This window comes from Cherax quadricarinatus, chromosome 1, assembly GCF_038502225.1.
Source record: "Cherax quadricarinatus isolate ZL_2023a chromosome 1, ASM3850222v1, whole genome shotgun sequence".
In the NCBI taxonomy this organism is placed as follows: Eukaryota; Metazoa; Arthropoda; class Malacostraca; order Decapoda; family Parastacidae; genus Cherax; species Cherax quadricarinatus.
Window position 1 is genome coordinate 40,788,166 of NC_091292.1, and position 17,284 is coordinate 40,805,449.

Sequence of the window (17,284 nt, forward strand, 5' to 3'; positions counted from 1 at the left end):
TTACCGCCACCGATTCTCTTACTTGGTGATTTTAATGCCCACCATTTCCTCTGGGGGGGGGGTCTCACTGTGATTCCCGTGGAATTCAGTTAGAGGCTTTTCTTGCCACCCACCCCCTCCATGTTTTAAATACAGGTACTCACACCCATTTTGATCCTCGGACTCATACTCTCTCTTACATCGATCTCTCAGTCTGCTCTTCCTCCACCGCATTAGACTTCACTTGGTCTGTTCTCCCGGACTTACATGACAGCGATCATTTCCCAATCATTCTTACTTCCCCTTCATATTTGACACCTCTTCGCACCCCACGCTGGCAATTTAATCGGGCAAATTGGAACCTTTACTCACACCTAACTGTTTTTAAAGAGGTTCCTTCTTCGTCCTCCATCGATGAGCTTTTACACCTCTTCTCGTCCTCCGTTTTCCCCGCAGCTTCTCATTCTATACCCCAAACTTCGGGCACGCATTCTCAGAAATGCGTGCCTTGGTGGTCTCCTGCTTGTGCTCGTGCAGTACGTTTGAAACGCGCTGCATGGGGCAGGTACCGGTACAATAGAACCACAGAGCGACTCCTTGATTTTAAACAGAAGCGTGCGATCGCTCACCGTGTCATCCGTGATGCTAAACGCACTTGCTGGCGAGATTGTCTCCACCATCACCTCTGCTTCCTCTATGAGTGCAGTCTGGAAAAAAGTACGAAAACTGAGTGGTAAATATTCTCCTGACCCGGCTCCTGTTCTGCGGGTTGCCGGTGTTGATATAGCAAACCCACTAGATGTTGCCAATGAAATTGGCAATCATCTGGTCCGTATTTCTCAGGGACTCCATCTATACCCCTCATTTCTTTCCTCAAAGTCTGCCAGAGAGTTAGCACCCTTTGACTTTTCTTCTCTCAGAGAAGAACAGTATAATGTGCCTTTTACACTTCAAGAACTGGAGGCAACACTCTCAGCTTGTCGATCATCGGCAGCTGGGCCCGACGACATTCATATTCGTATGCTACAACATTTACATCAGTCAGCCCTTGCAGTCCTATTACGCCTTTACAATCTTATTTGGTCACAAGGAGTTCTTCCACAGCTGTGGAAATCCGCCATTGTTCTCCCTTTCCGCAAACCAGGCACTACGGGACATGAAACCTCCCACTATCGTCCCATTGCTCTTACCAGTGCAGTTTGCAAAGTAATGGAACGCCTAGTAAATAGACGTTTAGTGTGGTATTTAGAGACACACAACAGTCTCTCCACTCGTCAATATGGCTTTCGTAAGGGACGTTCTACCATAGACCCCTTACTACGCTTGGATACGTATGTTCGTAATGCCTTTGCGAATAACCACTCAGTTATTGCCATATTTTTTGACCTTGAGAAGGCATATGACACAACTTGGAGGTATAATATTTTAGGCCAAGCCCACTTCTTAGGCCTTCGAGGCAATCTACCATCCTTCCTTAAGAACTTTTTAACTGACAGGCATTTCCGTGTTCGGCTTAATAATGTGCTCTCCCCGGACTTTATCCAAGCTGAAGGTGTCCCCCAGGGATGTGTTCTGAGCACAACACTATTTCTCCTTGCTATTAATGATTTGGCCTCTAGTCTTCCATCAAATATTTGGTCATCACTCTATGTTGATGACTTCGCTATTGCCTGTGCAGGCGCTGACTGTCACCTCATTACAGTTTCTCTCCAACATGCAGTCGACCGTGTTTCCAATTGGGCCACCACACGTGGGTTTAAATTTTCCAGCACTAAAACCCACCAAATCACTTTCACTAGACGCTCTGTCATCTCCAATCATCCTTTGTACCTCTATGGCTCCCGTATCCCTGAACGTGATACAGTCAAGTTTCTGGGCCTCCTCTTTGATCGTAGGTTATCCTGGAAACCTCACATTACCTCTCTGAAGGCAACTTGTCACAGCTGGCTGAACCTTCTTAAAACCCTTGCTCATCTTTCATGGGGAGCTGATCGTCGAACCCTCCTTCGCCTACATTCCACCCTTATTTTATCGAAACTTGATTATGGTGACCAGATCTATTCAGCGGCATCTCCTGCTACTCTCTCTAGCCTTAACCCCATTCATCACCAAGGATTACGTTTATGCCTTGGTGCTTTTCGGTCTTCCCCTGTCGAGAGCCTCTATGCAGAAGCGAACGTTCCATCCTTATCCGATCGCCGTGATGCCCATTGCCTGCGCTACTATGTACGCTCTCATGATCTCTGCAATCCTTCCATTTATAGAATGGTCACTGATATTAGTAGACATTCTTTATTTGTTCGCCGCCCCTGTTTACTCCGTCCCTTCTCTCTTCGCCTTCATTCGCTCTTGTCTTCTCTTCAACTACCACCTTTCTATGTACATGTAGCATCTCACTTTTCCCTACCCCCCTGGGAAGTTCCAGCTGTTCGAGTCTGTTCTTTCTCCCTCCCTTGCTCGAAAGCCCAACTGTCTACAGTCGCTTCCCGCTCTCTTTTTCTTGACCACTTTCACTCTCATTCTCATGCCATTGCTGTGTACACAGATGGCTCTAAGTCTTCTGACGGCGTAGGATTCGCAGCAGTGTTTCCGGACAGCGTCGTACAAGGGCATTTACTATCTTCGGCTAGTATTTTTACTGCTGAATTATATGCCATCCTTACAGCACTTATCCGTATTGCATCTATGCCTGTGTCATCATTTGTGGTTGTCTCAGACTCCCTTAGTGCTTTACAGGCTATACAAAAATTTGATACACCTCACCCCTTAGTCCTCCGTATCCAACTTTGGCTATGCCGCATCTTTACCAAGCATAAAGATATTGTTTTTTGTTGGGTCCCTGGTCATGTTGACGTACAGGGCAATGAACAGGCAGACACTGCTGCGCGGTCAGCAGTACATGACCTACCAGTTTCTTATAGAGGTATTCCATTTACGGACTATTTTACTGCAATATCTTCCCACCTTCACACCCGTTGGCAACAACGTTGGTCTACTATGTTCGGCAACAAACTTCAATCTATTAAACCGAGTATAGGTTACTGGCCGTCCTCTTATCACCAGTGTCGAGGGTGGGAGACTACTCTCTCCCGTCTTCGCATTGGCCATACTCGTCTTACTCATGGATATCTCATGGAGAGGCGTCTTGCTCCTCTCTGTGAGAATTGCCAAGCTCCATTATCAGTCAGCCACATTCTGTTGGACTGCCCACTTTATCAACGAGCACGCAGAATTTACCTCTGTCGTCGTCTTCGCTCCGCTGCTCTCTCTTTACCTTCCCTTCTCGCTGATGGACCCACCTTTCATCCGGACTCTCTCATTGACTTTTTGACAACAACTGACTTACTTCACAAATTCTGATACCTTCAGCCCTTTCTACTTAAATCTCTTGCTACCCTCTACCCCCGTACTATCCCCTGCCCCACTGTTTTCTGTAACCTGCTGATCATCCCCCCTCCCTTCTGCCATCCAATTCCCTTGCTTCCTTCCCTACCCTGCAGCGCTGTATAGCCCTTGTGGCTTAGCGCTTCTTTTTGATTATAATAATAATCTGCATACTCGTGGTTATGTACATCAGTGTGGAGACAGGATAGCATAGACAAGCATGACAATTTGAGGCTCGATTATAGTAGTGGAGACTGAATATTAACAGCAGTCTTGTGCGATAGACAGGAGTCGGCATTCCAATCTTAAGTAGTGGTAGTGCAATGCGAGGCAGTATGGACATCTGCGTATGAGAAAACTTAAGGTGTGTAGTGAGTGGGGGGGTCTGCGGCAGGACTGTTCCACCACTCAGTAACATTGCCCACACAACACTACACACTCAACACTCAGCTTCTGTCTCCAACTGTCTCCTCCTCACACACATATATCACCACTACTGTGAATATATAAATAGAATAATTAGACATAACATGAGTATACATAGTTAACATGGGCTGGAGAGATTACGTTACTTTACTGAATTTGATATAGCAAGTAACAAAAGATATTTGGGCATAAAATTATGTTAATTTAATGTAACTGATAATTATTAAGGACTTGACGAAGAGTCAACAATTACATTACAATGACCACTGATATGTTGTATATTAATAGAGTATGGCTGGATTCCAAGAGCCCACCTCATGATCCTAGCATTTTTACTCTTCATATTCTTTTTGATTATAATAAATAATAAAAAAATTTACTCTTCATAGTGTTTATGTAGGTGAGTGGATTATGATCAGAAAAAACGTTAATTTTAAATGGGGAAGTGCCCAAAATATTCCAAGGACACCACAAGAGCTAGAGCCTCTTTCTCAATAGTGGCATAATTTTTCTGGTGTCGTTTGAGCTTAGATGAATAGTAACATATAGGATGGAGAATGTCAGTGGATGTTGACTGCTGGAGCAGCACAGCACCCATTGCATAACCACTCGCATCTATATGTAAAAAGAAGGGAAGATTGAAATTAGGACTTCTCAATACAGGAGCAGAGGAGAGCAGATGCTTCAACCTTTTGAACGAGTCTGAACAATTGCTAGTCCAGATGAACTGAACTTTGCTACTAGTAAGCTCAGTGAGAGAAGCAGCAATCTGAGAAAAGTTTGGACAGAACCTGCGATAATATCCTGCCATGCCCAGGAATCTCTGTACTCTCTTCCTATCCTGTGGCACTGGAAATGCCGAAATTGCACTAACCTTAGCCTCAATAGGAGCAACCTCACCTTGGCCAATACAGAAGCCTAGATAGGTAATCTTGGCTTGACCAAAACTACATTTAGCCAAGTTAACAGTGAAGTTGTAGTGTGCCAGTCTCAAACAATGCTATGAGATGCGTCAAGTGTTGTTCCAACTCGTCACTGTACACCACTAAGTCGTCAAGGTAGGCTTCTACTCCTTTTAAGTTGTGGGTCAACTCGTTCATTATATGTTGGAATGAAGAAGCCGTGTTACATAGGCCGAAGGGGGTGACGAGGTAGTTAAACAATCCATCTTGAACAGTAAAAGCAGATATTTCTTGAGCACGTTCAGCAAACGGGACTTGATAATAGCCTCGTAAGAGATATAAACGGCTGACAAACTGGGCTCCTGACACACGGTCAATAAGGTCGTCAATGCGAGGTTGGGGATAACCATCAGGCAAGGTGACAGAATTCACTTTCCAGTAATCAGTGCACATCCTGAAACTACCGTCAGGTTTAGGCACTAAAATACATGGAAATGCCCATGGACTTTTACTGCACTCAATAAGTCCGTGAGATAACAGAAAATCAATTTCTCTCAATGCTTTATGCTTCGTTGGACTCATCCTATATGGTGATTGCTTAATGGGTGATGCTCCCTGTACATCAACATCATGTACACCCAGTGTACAACGTTTAGGAACATCACTGAACAATTCAGGGAACTGCAAAATCATGTTTTTAATATCGCCAGCTTCATCAATCCCAAGGTTACTAAGAAAATTGTCTAGTGATTGTAGAGTCACTGAATTTTCTAAACGCACCTCTATACCTCTAGAGATGTCAGGCAGACTGACGTTTTCTTCCTCTGTCCTAGGAAGAATGGAAGTAGTAGGTAGAGGACTAGTGTAGTATGTCTTGAGCTGGTTAATATGGTACACATGATTTGATTTCTTTTTCCCAGGCGTACCTACTAAATAATTTACGTCGCTATTCTTTTTCACTATTTCAAGGGGACCATCATATCTGGCTTGTAGAGAATGACCTGGTACTAATTTCTGAGCCATCACCTTATCTCCTGCTCTAAAAGAGTGAGAGACAGCACGCTTGTCATAATGTTGATTCATTCTAGCTTGGGCTGAAACTAGGTTTTTCAAAGCTAGCTCTCTAGCAGCTGTCAAATGTTGCTGCATTAATGAAGGTGAAGTGCTCAATGATGGATTTGATTTTCCTGTCCACACGTCTTTTGACACTGCGAGAGGACCACGCACTTGGTGTCTGAATATTAATTCAAACAGACTAAACCCGAGACTTTCTTGCTCACTTTCTCTCATAGCGAACAGAAGAGAAGGTATACTGTGGAAACTTACTTGGTCCCTAAAGTTCCACAGGACAGATCCAGCATGGCCGTAATGGAACGGCTGAGCTGGGTGGCCCTTATACCCCACCCAAAATAAAGCATTCTCTCGAGTAGGCGTGGATTGTTGGTAAGCTTATTTAATTTATAGATTTACCCTTCAGGGAAGGAGTAGGTAGTTTTACTGATAGTATATTAATATTAGGTTTACTAATAATGTAGACCTAAGACCTTAACATAGGTAGTAATAGGCTGATATTGTAGGCAAACACTAGGATAAGTTAGCTAGGGAGAACTGGCAGCCCTAGTTTGAACGAAGAGATGAGGGTCTGGAAGAGAGACCAGCTCCTTCTTCTTAAGACAGACACCAACTGGACAAGATGTGCCGTGATCAGCAGACGGCGCCCCCCACGTGTCTTTACATTTGAGACCTGGGGAAATCTGGTAGAGGCACCTCGATGTACCATAGATGACCTCCGTTAGGCCCATACAGTAAGGCAAAACCTCCACTTTATCTCGTAGATTTCTGGCCAGTGTCTGGGGAGAATTGTGAGTGAGTTTGATCTGTGGGCCTGTGTTGCAGCTGGGAGTGTATGCCCAGTAAGCACCAGTGTCTCTCGTCTATGTAGAAGCTAGTGTCCGTGTCTGCATAGTTGTACTAGGGGATTACCTGGAGTTTACCTGGAGAGAGTTCCGGGGGTCAACGCCCCCGCGGCCCGGTCTGAGACCAGGCCTCCTGGTGGATCAGAGCCTGATCAACCAGGCTGTTGCTGCTGGCTGCACGCAAACCAACATACGAGCCACAGCCCGGCTGATCCGGAACTGACTTTAGGTGCTTGTCCAGTGCCAGCTTGAAGACTGCCAGGGGTCTGTTGGTAATCCCCCTTATGTGTGCTGGGAGGCAGTTGAACAGTCTCGGGCCCCTGACACTTATTGTATGGTCTCTTAACGTGCTAGTGACACCCCTGCTTTTCATTGGGGGGATGGTGCATCGTCTGCCAAGTCTTTTGCTTTCGTAGTGGGTGATTTTCGTGTGCAAGTTCGGTACTAGTCCCTCTAGGATTTTCCAGGTGTATATAATCATGTATCTCTCCCTCCTGCGTTCCAGGGAATACAGGTTTAGGAACCTCAAGCGCTCCCAATAATTGAGGTGTTTTATCTCCGTTATCCGCGCCGTGAAAGTTCTCTGTACATTTTCTAGGTCGGCAATTTCACCTGCCTTGAAAGGATACACACCCTCTTGGATATAGGAATTTCTGAGGTGCAGGCAGGTCACTAATAACGATTGAATATTGCAGGAATTAAGGCTCCCGGTTGCATGTGGTTTCTGAGGGGAAGTCCAAAGGGGCTAAGGCTAAGCTTAGGGAAGTTGAAGATCAGGATATATGCTGCAACATCAAGTAAGTTAGTCCTTTATACGTGCATGCAGGAGAGTTTCTTGCAACATCAATCATTTGTGAAAATCTGTCCTATAAGCCACTTGTGAGGCTGAGGTACCCACCTCAGAGCTCGGTGTCAACAGAGTTTGCCAGGGTAGGCGACTCACTTGGAGGCAGTCCACACAAATTTTCACATATACCTTCATCCCAGTCTCTAGAAAAATGTTCACAATAAGCTCTCATCATGGACTTCAATGTCTGATGAAATCTCTCTAGAGCACCTTGTGACTGTGGATGATAGCTGGTTGAAAGTACAGACTTTATTCCTAGGTGGGATAATGCTTCTCGAAAGATCTTAGAAGTGAAGTTAAATCCCCGATCTGACTGTATCTCTCGTGGCAATCCAACTTGGGGGAAAAATTTCGTCAGTGCTCTCACAATAACACGTGCATTAATTTTTCTCATAGGAATAGCTTCGGGATAGTGTGTTGTAGTGTCCATAATAGTAAATAAGTATTGGTTCCCCAGCTTGGTTCTAGGCAAAGGACCAACACAATCAATAATAAGACGTGAGAACGGTTTACCATCCACGGTGATAGGAATGAGAGGTGCAGGTGGAGGTGTGTGTGCTGGTTTGTCTGTCACTTGACACACGTGGCAACATCGCACATTATCAGTTACTGCTTCCTTCATTTTTAGCCAAGTAAAATGTTTTGCCAGTTTACCGAGTGTCTTCTTGACACCCAAATGTCCTCCTATGGGACTATTGTGAGCAAAATCAATGGCTTGTTCACGAAATGTAACTGGTAACACTACGAGATGCTTGACTGTGGTGGCAACACTATCAGCTGACAACTTACATGTATTTTTCTCCATCAGTACACCGTTACTATAATAGTAACGATTATCGAGATCCTTTGCTTCACTCTCAGTAACTGCTATATCTCGCAGTCTTTCCAGTGACTGATCAACAAACTGATCCTTGATTAAATCATCATGAGTTAGAAATTTAACGTCAGTTGTGTCCTGACTAGGTTGATGACCTGGGGGAGTCAGTGTTAATGATCCTGGGCGCAGAGCATCACTAAACAACATATTCAAGCCCAAATCATTGTCATCAACTAACTCAACAGGAGACAAGGATGATTGTTGTATCTTTGACATAGCTCTAGTAATTGCGCTGAGAGGAAATAAAATAGGCTTCTCTCTACAAGCTTCAATGGCATAATTATCATCAGCGGTATTATCAATCACAAGTGGTTCCTTACATATACCAGCATGAAGGATATTGTTCCCTATCAACAAGTCCACTGACCTGATGGGAAATACACCACTGAATATACCCACTGAAATATAACCAGTATAATAGCTTGTTTCAATATAAACTTTGTGCAGAGGTACTTTTATAACATCCCCACCATAGGCTTCTAACAATACATCTATCTTGGTATAGGTATCATCAGTTATGGGCAGTACATCTTCTCTCAATAATGTGAGATAGCTGCCAGTGTCTCTGAAAGTAATTATCTCAGTTAGATGTGATTCGTAAAATCCTATTTTACCTCTCGATAAGTAAGGACTCATCGCTGAATGAACTTTTTCATCAGATACACTTTCTGACGCTAGTCATCTGTTCTGAGTAACATTATCTAAAACAGAAGGATCAGAGGTATTACTAGGATTTTGGTGCCTTTGTTGAATGGAAGAGGATACGACTTGCGTGCCTGCACGACTGTCTCTCGTATCTCTTTCTAACTTATGGAAAACACTCTCTAGTATGTCCTTTTCTCTTACAATAGATACATTTAACTTTCTTCTTCTCGGTATTAGATTTCTGTCTAATCACAGAGAGAGATTCAGGATTGTGAGTTTTCCTGGTAATGGTACGAGAAGTTACAGTAGCCTGTACATCAGGCCGGCAGTGATCAGCTGATTTAGGTTGCCAACTTCTAGGACAACTTTTAGTTACCTTGTTTCTCTGTGTTTTAGTACGTACAAGTTTGTGAGAAATCTCATAATTGTCAGCTAATGCTGCAGTTTCCAGAATATCCAAGGCAGTATGATCGATCAGATATTCTTGTATGTCAGCAGACATACAGTTGTAAAACAACTGAACTAGACTGTCATAGTTATTACTCTTAACTGCTCTACACCACCTTTCAAATGCAACTTTTTTCTCACGAGCAAACTCTACACAAGTTTGATCTTGTCGTTGTTGCAACGTACAAAATGCACGTTGGTAACTTTCGGGTAACAAGTTATATGTCTCTAGAATAGTTTGCTTGACAGCATCATAACTAATTTACTTGACAAATGGTAAAGCAGCAGTACAAGTTTGAGCTCTTCCTGTCAAAGCTGTGTGCAACAAGGTAGCCCAGTGCTTACGTGGCCAGTTCATAGCACGTGCCTGGTTCTCAAACACATCAAAATAGGTGTCTAAGTCACTCTCAAAAAACTTAGAAACCATTGAGGCAGCTTTCTGCACATTAAATGTGTCCTGTGTTCTACTAACAGGTTTATCAACTTTATGAGATCTATCAGTCTGTCTTCCCAGACGAACATTTTCTCTCTGGAAATCTTCTTTGTTCAATTTCCTCTGTGCCTCTATTTGTGCAGTCTATAATATAATGAGGCATTCCATCCTCTCAAATTGTTCCTCAGATATAGGACCAGTAGGTAACAGAGGAGTGGGGAAATTAACATGTCTTTCTGGATAGTCCATAGGTCGGACACCTTGTCCAGCCATCCCTAGAGAGTCTCGATCTGGTCTAGGATAAGTAGACACAGGTGTAGTATACATGGTACTAGTATGAGGCTGAGTCATACTACCAGCTACACTCTGTACTATTGTTTTAGTGAGGCAGGAAGGTGTGAGCAGAGTTACACTAGGCTCACAAGCCTAGAATTCAGTAAGATTTAATAGTGCTTCAGGATTACAACTGGTAGGCTGCTAACTAAAGAAATTAATATTTTAATAAGTTTATTAACAATTAAATTGTCTAGGCATATATTATCAAATTAAATTAAATTAATCAATATAACCACATTAATAATAATCACTTCTCTCGTGTACAGTAGTACTGTGCTGAAGGCACATATCTCATCTTTATGGCTTATAAGTACCATCTGGTACATTATTAGAATTTGACAACATAATACAAATTTATACAAGTCAGTTTGTGTGTATGTGTGTAAGTACTCTAAGTAGTTCGCTATGTCTGAAGAATCATCTAGATTCTAGACTTAACCAGTGACTGACTAAAAGTCCTCACATAAACAAACTTCTTGACCAACTTGGCAATCAGAACAGCTTGCATGAACAATAAAATGACTGATAAGCCAAACAGCAATATAACAAGCAACAGCGACACAGAATCAGGAACAAGGAGATTATATAACGACACTAAGTAGAGACCATCTGCAGATCCTCCACAAAAGTCACAAAACTCCCATACTACTGAATCTAAGTTCAAACATAAGAAATATCCCTGACTGTGACAATACACAGATACCAGTACAAATTAGGTCAGAAGCTACAGCTCAGGACCTGAGTTGCTCAGAGTGTCTATGCGACACACAACCTCATTACAACATCGAAAATCACTAAGTCTAGGCAATGTTCTATGAACAGAGTTCCACAGAACCAACAACAAGAAAGCAACAGAGACGATCTTCCAACAAGGGTCAGGAAGGGAGAGCTAGGCACGTCTTGTTTGAAGAACGTCAGACAAGAGACAGCGCAGCCCAGGCAGACTACTCCAGGCGAAGTGTGATACCCCCCTCCTTGATCACGTGATAGCTCCGTGCTGCTGCTGCCCAGCAACACCGAGAAACCTGCAGGAAAACGAGCAATGAGGGATAATTACAGTAGTTAGACAATCAAGACTTGAAACATGAGCACTGATTAATATATATAAATGTTACATCCTACCTAATAATATAACTAAGTCAAATAATAATATAAAGTAATATATTTACAATTTAGCTATTATCACAAATATAAGCAATATAAAATTATAAGAACAGGTAATGTACACTATATACATTTTGACCCATTCAGGGTTTGCAATATGCGGTGATTATAAGTTATTTGCAAGGATATTGGGGAATAGAATCAAAACTGTGTTAGGTAAAGTAATTGATAGAGGACATTATGGAATACTGGGTAGGTTAATCTATGAAGAGCATTGAGTTATTAGAAGTTTTATAGAGAAGTGGGGGAGTTGGGGGGTGGGGGTGTTTTGGCATTGGATTGGAGAGCGGCTTACGATAGTGTAGAGAGGGATGCATTATGGAGTTTCATGCGTTGGCTGGGTTTCAGGAGGGAAATTATTTCTTGGGCGAAAACTTTGTATCTGGGTGCAGTTATGAGAGTACAAGTTAATGGAAGATTAGGTGTTAGCATACAGATTGGAAGGGGTTTGCGAGAGGGATGCCCTCTGTCGCAAATATTGTTTGCATGTCTTCAGGAACCTTTTTATAAGGCGGTTAGGTGGAGTATAGCGGGAGGAGGGGTTGGTACTGAAAGAGAGGGTGGAGCGGGTATAGTGGGTTATGTGGATGATACGACTGTTTTGGTGAGGGATGAGAGGGATTTACGTAAGGTAGGTAGGGTGGTAGACGTGGATGAAAATTAATGTTGTAAAGTCCAAGTATATGGATTTAGGGGATAGTGTACATAATGGTGGGACTGTAGAGGGCGGGTGGAGTGTGGTGGATCAGCTATTGATATGTGGGATAGTGTACATGAAGAATGATAGGGATGCACAAGAGGCAAATTCAAGGCGCACTGTGGATGGGGTTTTGATAAGATTGGGCGGTTTGAAGGCAGCGCAGCTAACGTTGCATCAGAGGGTTATAGTCACGAATGTCCTGTTGTATAGCAAGCTATGGCACGTGGTGGCAATATGTCCGTTGAGATGGTGTGAGGTGCAACTGTTGCAACATGGGGTTTTCAGATTTATATGGAGATCGGGTTGTGACTGGCTAAGTAGAGGGGTGTTGTCGCTTCCCATTAGCCAGGGGGGGCTGGGGCTTATACCTCTTGAAAATTGGTGAGGGGCTCTTGATTTAAGGAATTGGATCTGTGCTCCAGTTCCCCTACTTAAGCCTGAATGCCTTCCACATTCTCCCCCCAGGCACTGTGTAATTCTACGGGTTTAGTGCTTCCCCTTGATTATAATAATAATAATAACCTCTTGAAAAGCGTACGTTGAGTATATTTTTAAAACAGGGTTATTTGAGGGAGGGGAGTGAGGGGGGCTTGAAAGACTGCACAAGGATATGCAACGGTGGTGGAGGGGTAGGGATTTAGCTTTTGGAGAGGCTATATTTTACTGACGGTGAGGGATCCGGATCGCCTTAAATTGAGGGATCTTGAGAGGGTGGGGGGTGGGTCTGTATTGGCGGCAGTTGAGGGGGCATACCCTATGTATGGGTGGGGGAATATATGGAAATGTCTTCAGCATTTGCATGTAAAACCAGGTGTTAGGGAGGTTATGTTTAGGTTTTTACATGGGATTTTGCCGTCTGGGGTTGTGTTATTTAATAGGAGACTAAGGGAGGGTGGGGAGTGCAAAGCGTGTGGATGTCCGGAAAATAATTTTCATGCCGTGTACTTTTTTAATTGTTTAGAAGATGTGAGGGTATGGTTAAGTAGGGTGGTTAGGTTAGTGGGTGGGGAAGGGTTACAGGTGTTGAGGGTGTTAAGTTTAGATATAGGTGGGAGGAGTCAGATGGTGGTGAATGAGGTTGCATATGTGGTTACTGATTTTATTTATACATCTTGGGCCATGAGGGAGGTGGGTGTGGAGGAAAGGATGAAAGTGTTAGGGGCTGCAATATATAGAATTAAGTGTCACAAAAGGGATCTTTATGGGGGAAGATGGGAGACAGCATTTACTGAGGGTTATCGTAGATTTCGGTTGAAGGATTTAAGAGATTTAAGTTTAAAGTAAGGGGTAGCAGTGGGCTAGTTTCTTGAGTGTGGAAGTGTGGTTGGGTGTTAGCGTGTGAGGTATGTCTTTGTAATAAACAAATATACTTTATTTGTGGCGTATGTGGTGTGGGTGGTGGTATAACACATGTTTTTCACATTGTTTTTAGACGGTTTTGGATAAAATATGTACATACTGTTTTGTTGCACTACATTATTGTGTGTATATAAGGTGTGTGTGAGGGTACATCATACAGTATTTGTGTGTTTGGGAATGATTGAACGTCCTTGTGGGAGTGCCTTCAAAGGTGCTATACAAAGAAAGTATAATCTGGTGTTACCATGGCATGACATATGTCTGTTGTTAGGTAAGACACATATGCAACAGTTAGGTATCTTTATTTTGAAACGTTTCGCCTACACAGTAGGCTTCTTCAGTCGAGTACAGAAAAGTTGATAGGAGCAGAAGAGACTTGAAGATGATGTAATCAGTCCATCACCCTTAAAGTTTTGAGGTGGTCAGTCCCTCAGTCTGGAGAAGAGCATTATTCCGAAGTCTGAAACAATATGAAGTTGAAAGGAGGGGATGGAGCCTTATATAGCGCCAGGAGGTGAGACGTAGGTCACTTTGGGAGGTCAGGTCCCTCTCAAATCCAGCCGTTCTCACTAGTAGAGGTTGTCGAAGTTGATTTCAGGTCTGTACCAAGATACCCTTGTGTTGCAGTGTCTGACAGATTGAACATCAAAATGGTATAAAATACCGACAGATTGTTAGGTAAGACACATATGCAACAGTTAGGTATCTTTATTTTGAAACGTTTCGCCTACACAGGCCTACTGTGTAGGCGAAAGATACCTAACTGTTGCATATGTGTCTTACCTAACAATCTGTCGGTATTTTATACCATTTTGATGTTCAATCTGTCAGACACTGCAACACAAGGGTATCTTGGTACAGACCTGAAATCAACTTCGACAACCTCTACTAGTGAGAACGGCTGGATTTGAGAGGGACCTGACCTCCCAAAGTGACCTACGTCTCACCTCCTGGCGCTATATAAGGCTCCATCCTGTCCTTTCAACCTCATATTGTTTCAGACTTCGGAACAATGCTCTTCTCCAGACTGAGGGACTGACCACCTCGAAACTTTAAGGGTGATGGACTGATTACATCGTCTTCAAGTCTCTTCTGCTCCTATCAACTTTTCTGTACTCGACTGAAGAAGCCTACTGTGTAGGCGAAACGTTTCAAAATAAAGATACCTAAGTGTTGTATATGTGTCTTACCTAACAATCTGTCGGTATTTTATACCATTTTGATGTTCACATATGTCTGTTGGTATGCGGTGACACAAAGTCTGGGATTACCCTTTTTGTAGGATGCAGACTGTATGGCACAAGATTTGTATATCGGGTTGGCGGCAAGTGTATTTAGTTGCATTGTGCAACGCGGTAATGTATCCATATATTGTGAGATTGTATTATGGTACATACGGACTTACATATATTGTTTCAGAGGCCTGGTTAAGACTGTAGGTTACAGGTTGTGCGACAATGTATGTGAAGGGAATTTTTTTTTTTTTTTTTTACCTTTTGACTGCTAGTATAACACTTCGCATATGGTGGAAGTGTGTTGGGGGTATATAGGGTATGAAGCGTTTATGAATTGTGTATAGGTATGTGGTAATTAAATTTGTTGTACATTTTGATTGGTTTTGTTGATGTATATTGACATCCAGGTATAATGTACCTGTATTTTAAATAATATATATATATATAAAAAAAAGATGTGAAGAGATAATGTTAACATAGGTATAAATGTCTTTTCCTGTTTGTTAAATGTTATGTTTACCTACTGGTGCTGAGTACTCAGCAATACATTATGTGTATTTCTTGTAATCACGTAAATTACCTGTTTTTAAGTCAGTGTTTCTTTGCAACCTTATCAATATTAAGGTTGAGACATCATAGTTGGGAGAGAAATGATATGTGAAATTAAAATAGGTAACATCCATTGTTCGTAGTATCTTGTTAGGTTGTAAATAATGGGGTGGTTGGATAACCACAGGGGAGGGGTAATATGTCTGTGTGTAATATGTTCAGTGCAATGAATTGCATGGTCTGTAGTGGTCGTTTACATCATCAATGTGGGAAGAAAATGGATGTATCTGAGGGTACACATTACGTACCATTTCGAGGGATGTGTAGATAAAAGTGTTGTTTATATTGTGTAATTCTGTTGGGTAGCTCCAACAGGTTTGGGTTAAGTGATAGGATGAGGGAACAGAGAGAGAGGGGGGGGGTTGTACCCACACGGAGTTGTAAGTGTGGTGTGTAATGTTAGCTGTAGGTAGGATTGTGTTCATGTTATAGACTTACATGAGTTTTATATATTATATTTTTGTGATGTCATGTTTTAAATAAAATATAAAAAAAAAATATTATTTGTAATTCACTTCAGTTTTAGTGTGTTAGAATTATTAATAAATGTGGATATTTTCTGACCATTTTAGGGCTGGGCTGTGGCGTCCTGACGAACCTCTGTTTCTTCATTATACCTCACTACTTTACACGCAGGAGAGGTCTGGCAAATGCTTGCTTGATGGCTGGTCTCTGTGTGGGACAGATGTTAGGACCAATTATTATAGGTTATCTACAGCAAGAGTTTGGTTCTACCTATGCTACATTCCTTCTGGGCGCTGTGGTATTTCACGGCTGCATAGGCGCATGCCTCTTCCATCCTTTCCAGTCCCAGAGAAAGAATAAGGCATCAGTGAAAGGCGAGAATTCAACAGCAGAGGCTTCTGGTGCTACAAGTGTGGAAAATGACGCCAACTGTAAATTACTCCAGAACATTGCAGCTAATTTGTTGATCCTGAAGTCACCACGAGCCATCATCATCGCTGTGGGAGGAGCTCTCGTAATGACCTGTATCTTTAATTTCCTGGTTTTCATGCCCTTCGCTGTGCAGGCGGTGGGCCACTCCAACCAGGCAGCAGGATTGTGCATAACAGTGCAGGCTGGTTGTGCTTTGCTGACTTGTCTTGCAGTGTCCACGCTGACAGACTGGCCCAGGTTCAGCATGAGGTGCTGCTACATGATCAGTGTTACTCTTATTGCTGCAGCAATTGTAGGTTTGTATACCCTTTTAAAAATTCGATTGAACGTATTGACAATTTACGTTTAAGGCGGCTGTCATCCAATTTTCCGCGCGCTCTCAAAAAACAAAACACGAAAAATTATGGAAATTGAGTTATATATACAGAAAAATAGCTTAACTCTTTGGCCAACACAATGGTACCAGAATGAATGTTCTACGACGTTTCTACAAGAAATTATAGTTATTTATATCAGGTATGGTGACGGTGATGTAGGTAGCGCGTCTGCTCACAGCCCATATATTTTTTGGATTTTTTCCCTTTTTTTCATAGCTTTTTCTTGCATTATTCTTTCTAATATAATAACTGACTATTTGGCATCATATAAGAGTAGGCGGAGCTTATCCGCAGAGTGCCAGCCAACCAGGAACCATCTGGGAACCCTAGGCAGTACTCCCGCTCCAGAAATAACAAAAAAAAAGGCACAATACCGTGACTGGAACGATAAACAAATAACCCGCACATAGAAAAGAGGAGCTTACGACGACGTTTCGGTCCGACTTGGACCATTTACAAAGTCACACAGTGAAGTTACACAGTGTGACTTTGTAAATGGTCCAAGTAGGACCGAAACGTCGTCGTAAGCTCCTCTCTTCTATGTGCGGGTTATTTGTGTATAACTCGCTCCAGAGAGTGCCAGGAAAAATTACTTCATTATTACGCTTATATCAGCTTATATATCAACTCTACGGCTTATTTATCTATCAGAATTTATCTAATATGATATAATAAACACTATAAATAACATACAAACATGTTATATACTCTAGACTGAATAAAATAAGCCATAATATGGCGCGAGACCATT

The 17,284-nt window shown here is 42.5% G+C and overlaps 1 protein-coding gene across 1 annotated transcript in view; it reads left to right on the top strand.

The window, feature by feature from the left end:
* Positions 1 to 17,284, top strand: part of LOC138852809 (monocarboxylate transporter 12-like) — a 142,168-nt gene that overhangs the window by 53,571 nt on the left and 71,313 nt on the right. Inside the window, exon 3 of the mRNA XM_070085755.1 lies at positions 15,832 to 16,452. Within this exon, the coding sequence (XP_069941856.1) occupies positions 15,832 to 16,452 (621 nt within the window). The remainder of the gene's footprint in view (positions 1 to 15,831; positions 16,453 to 17,284) is intronic.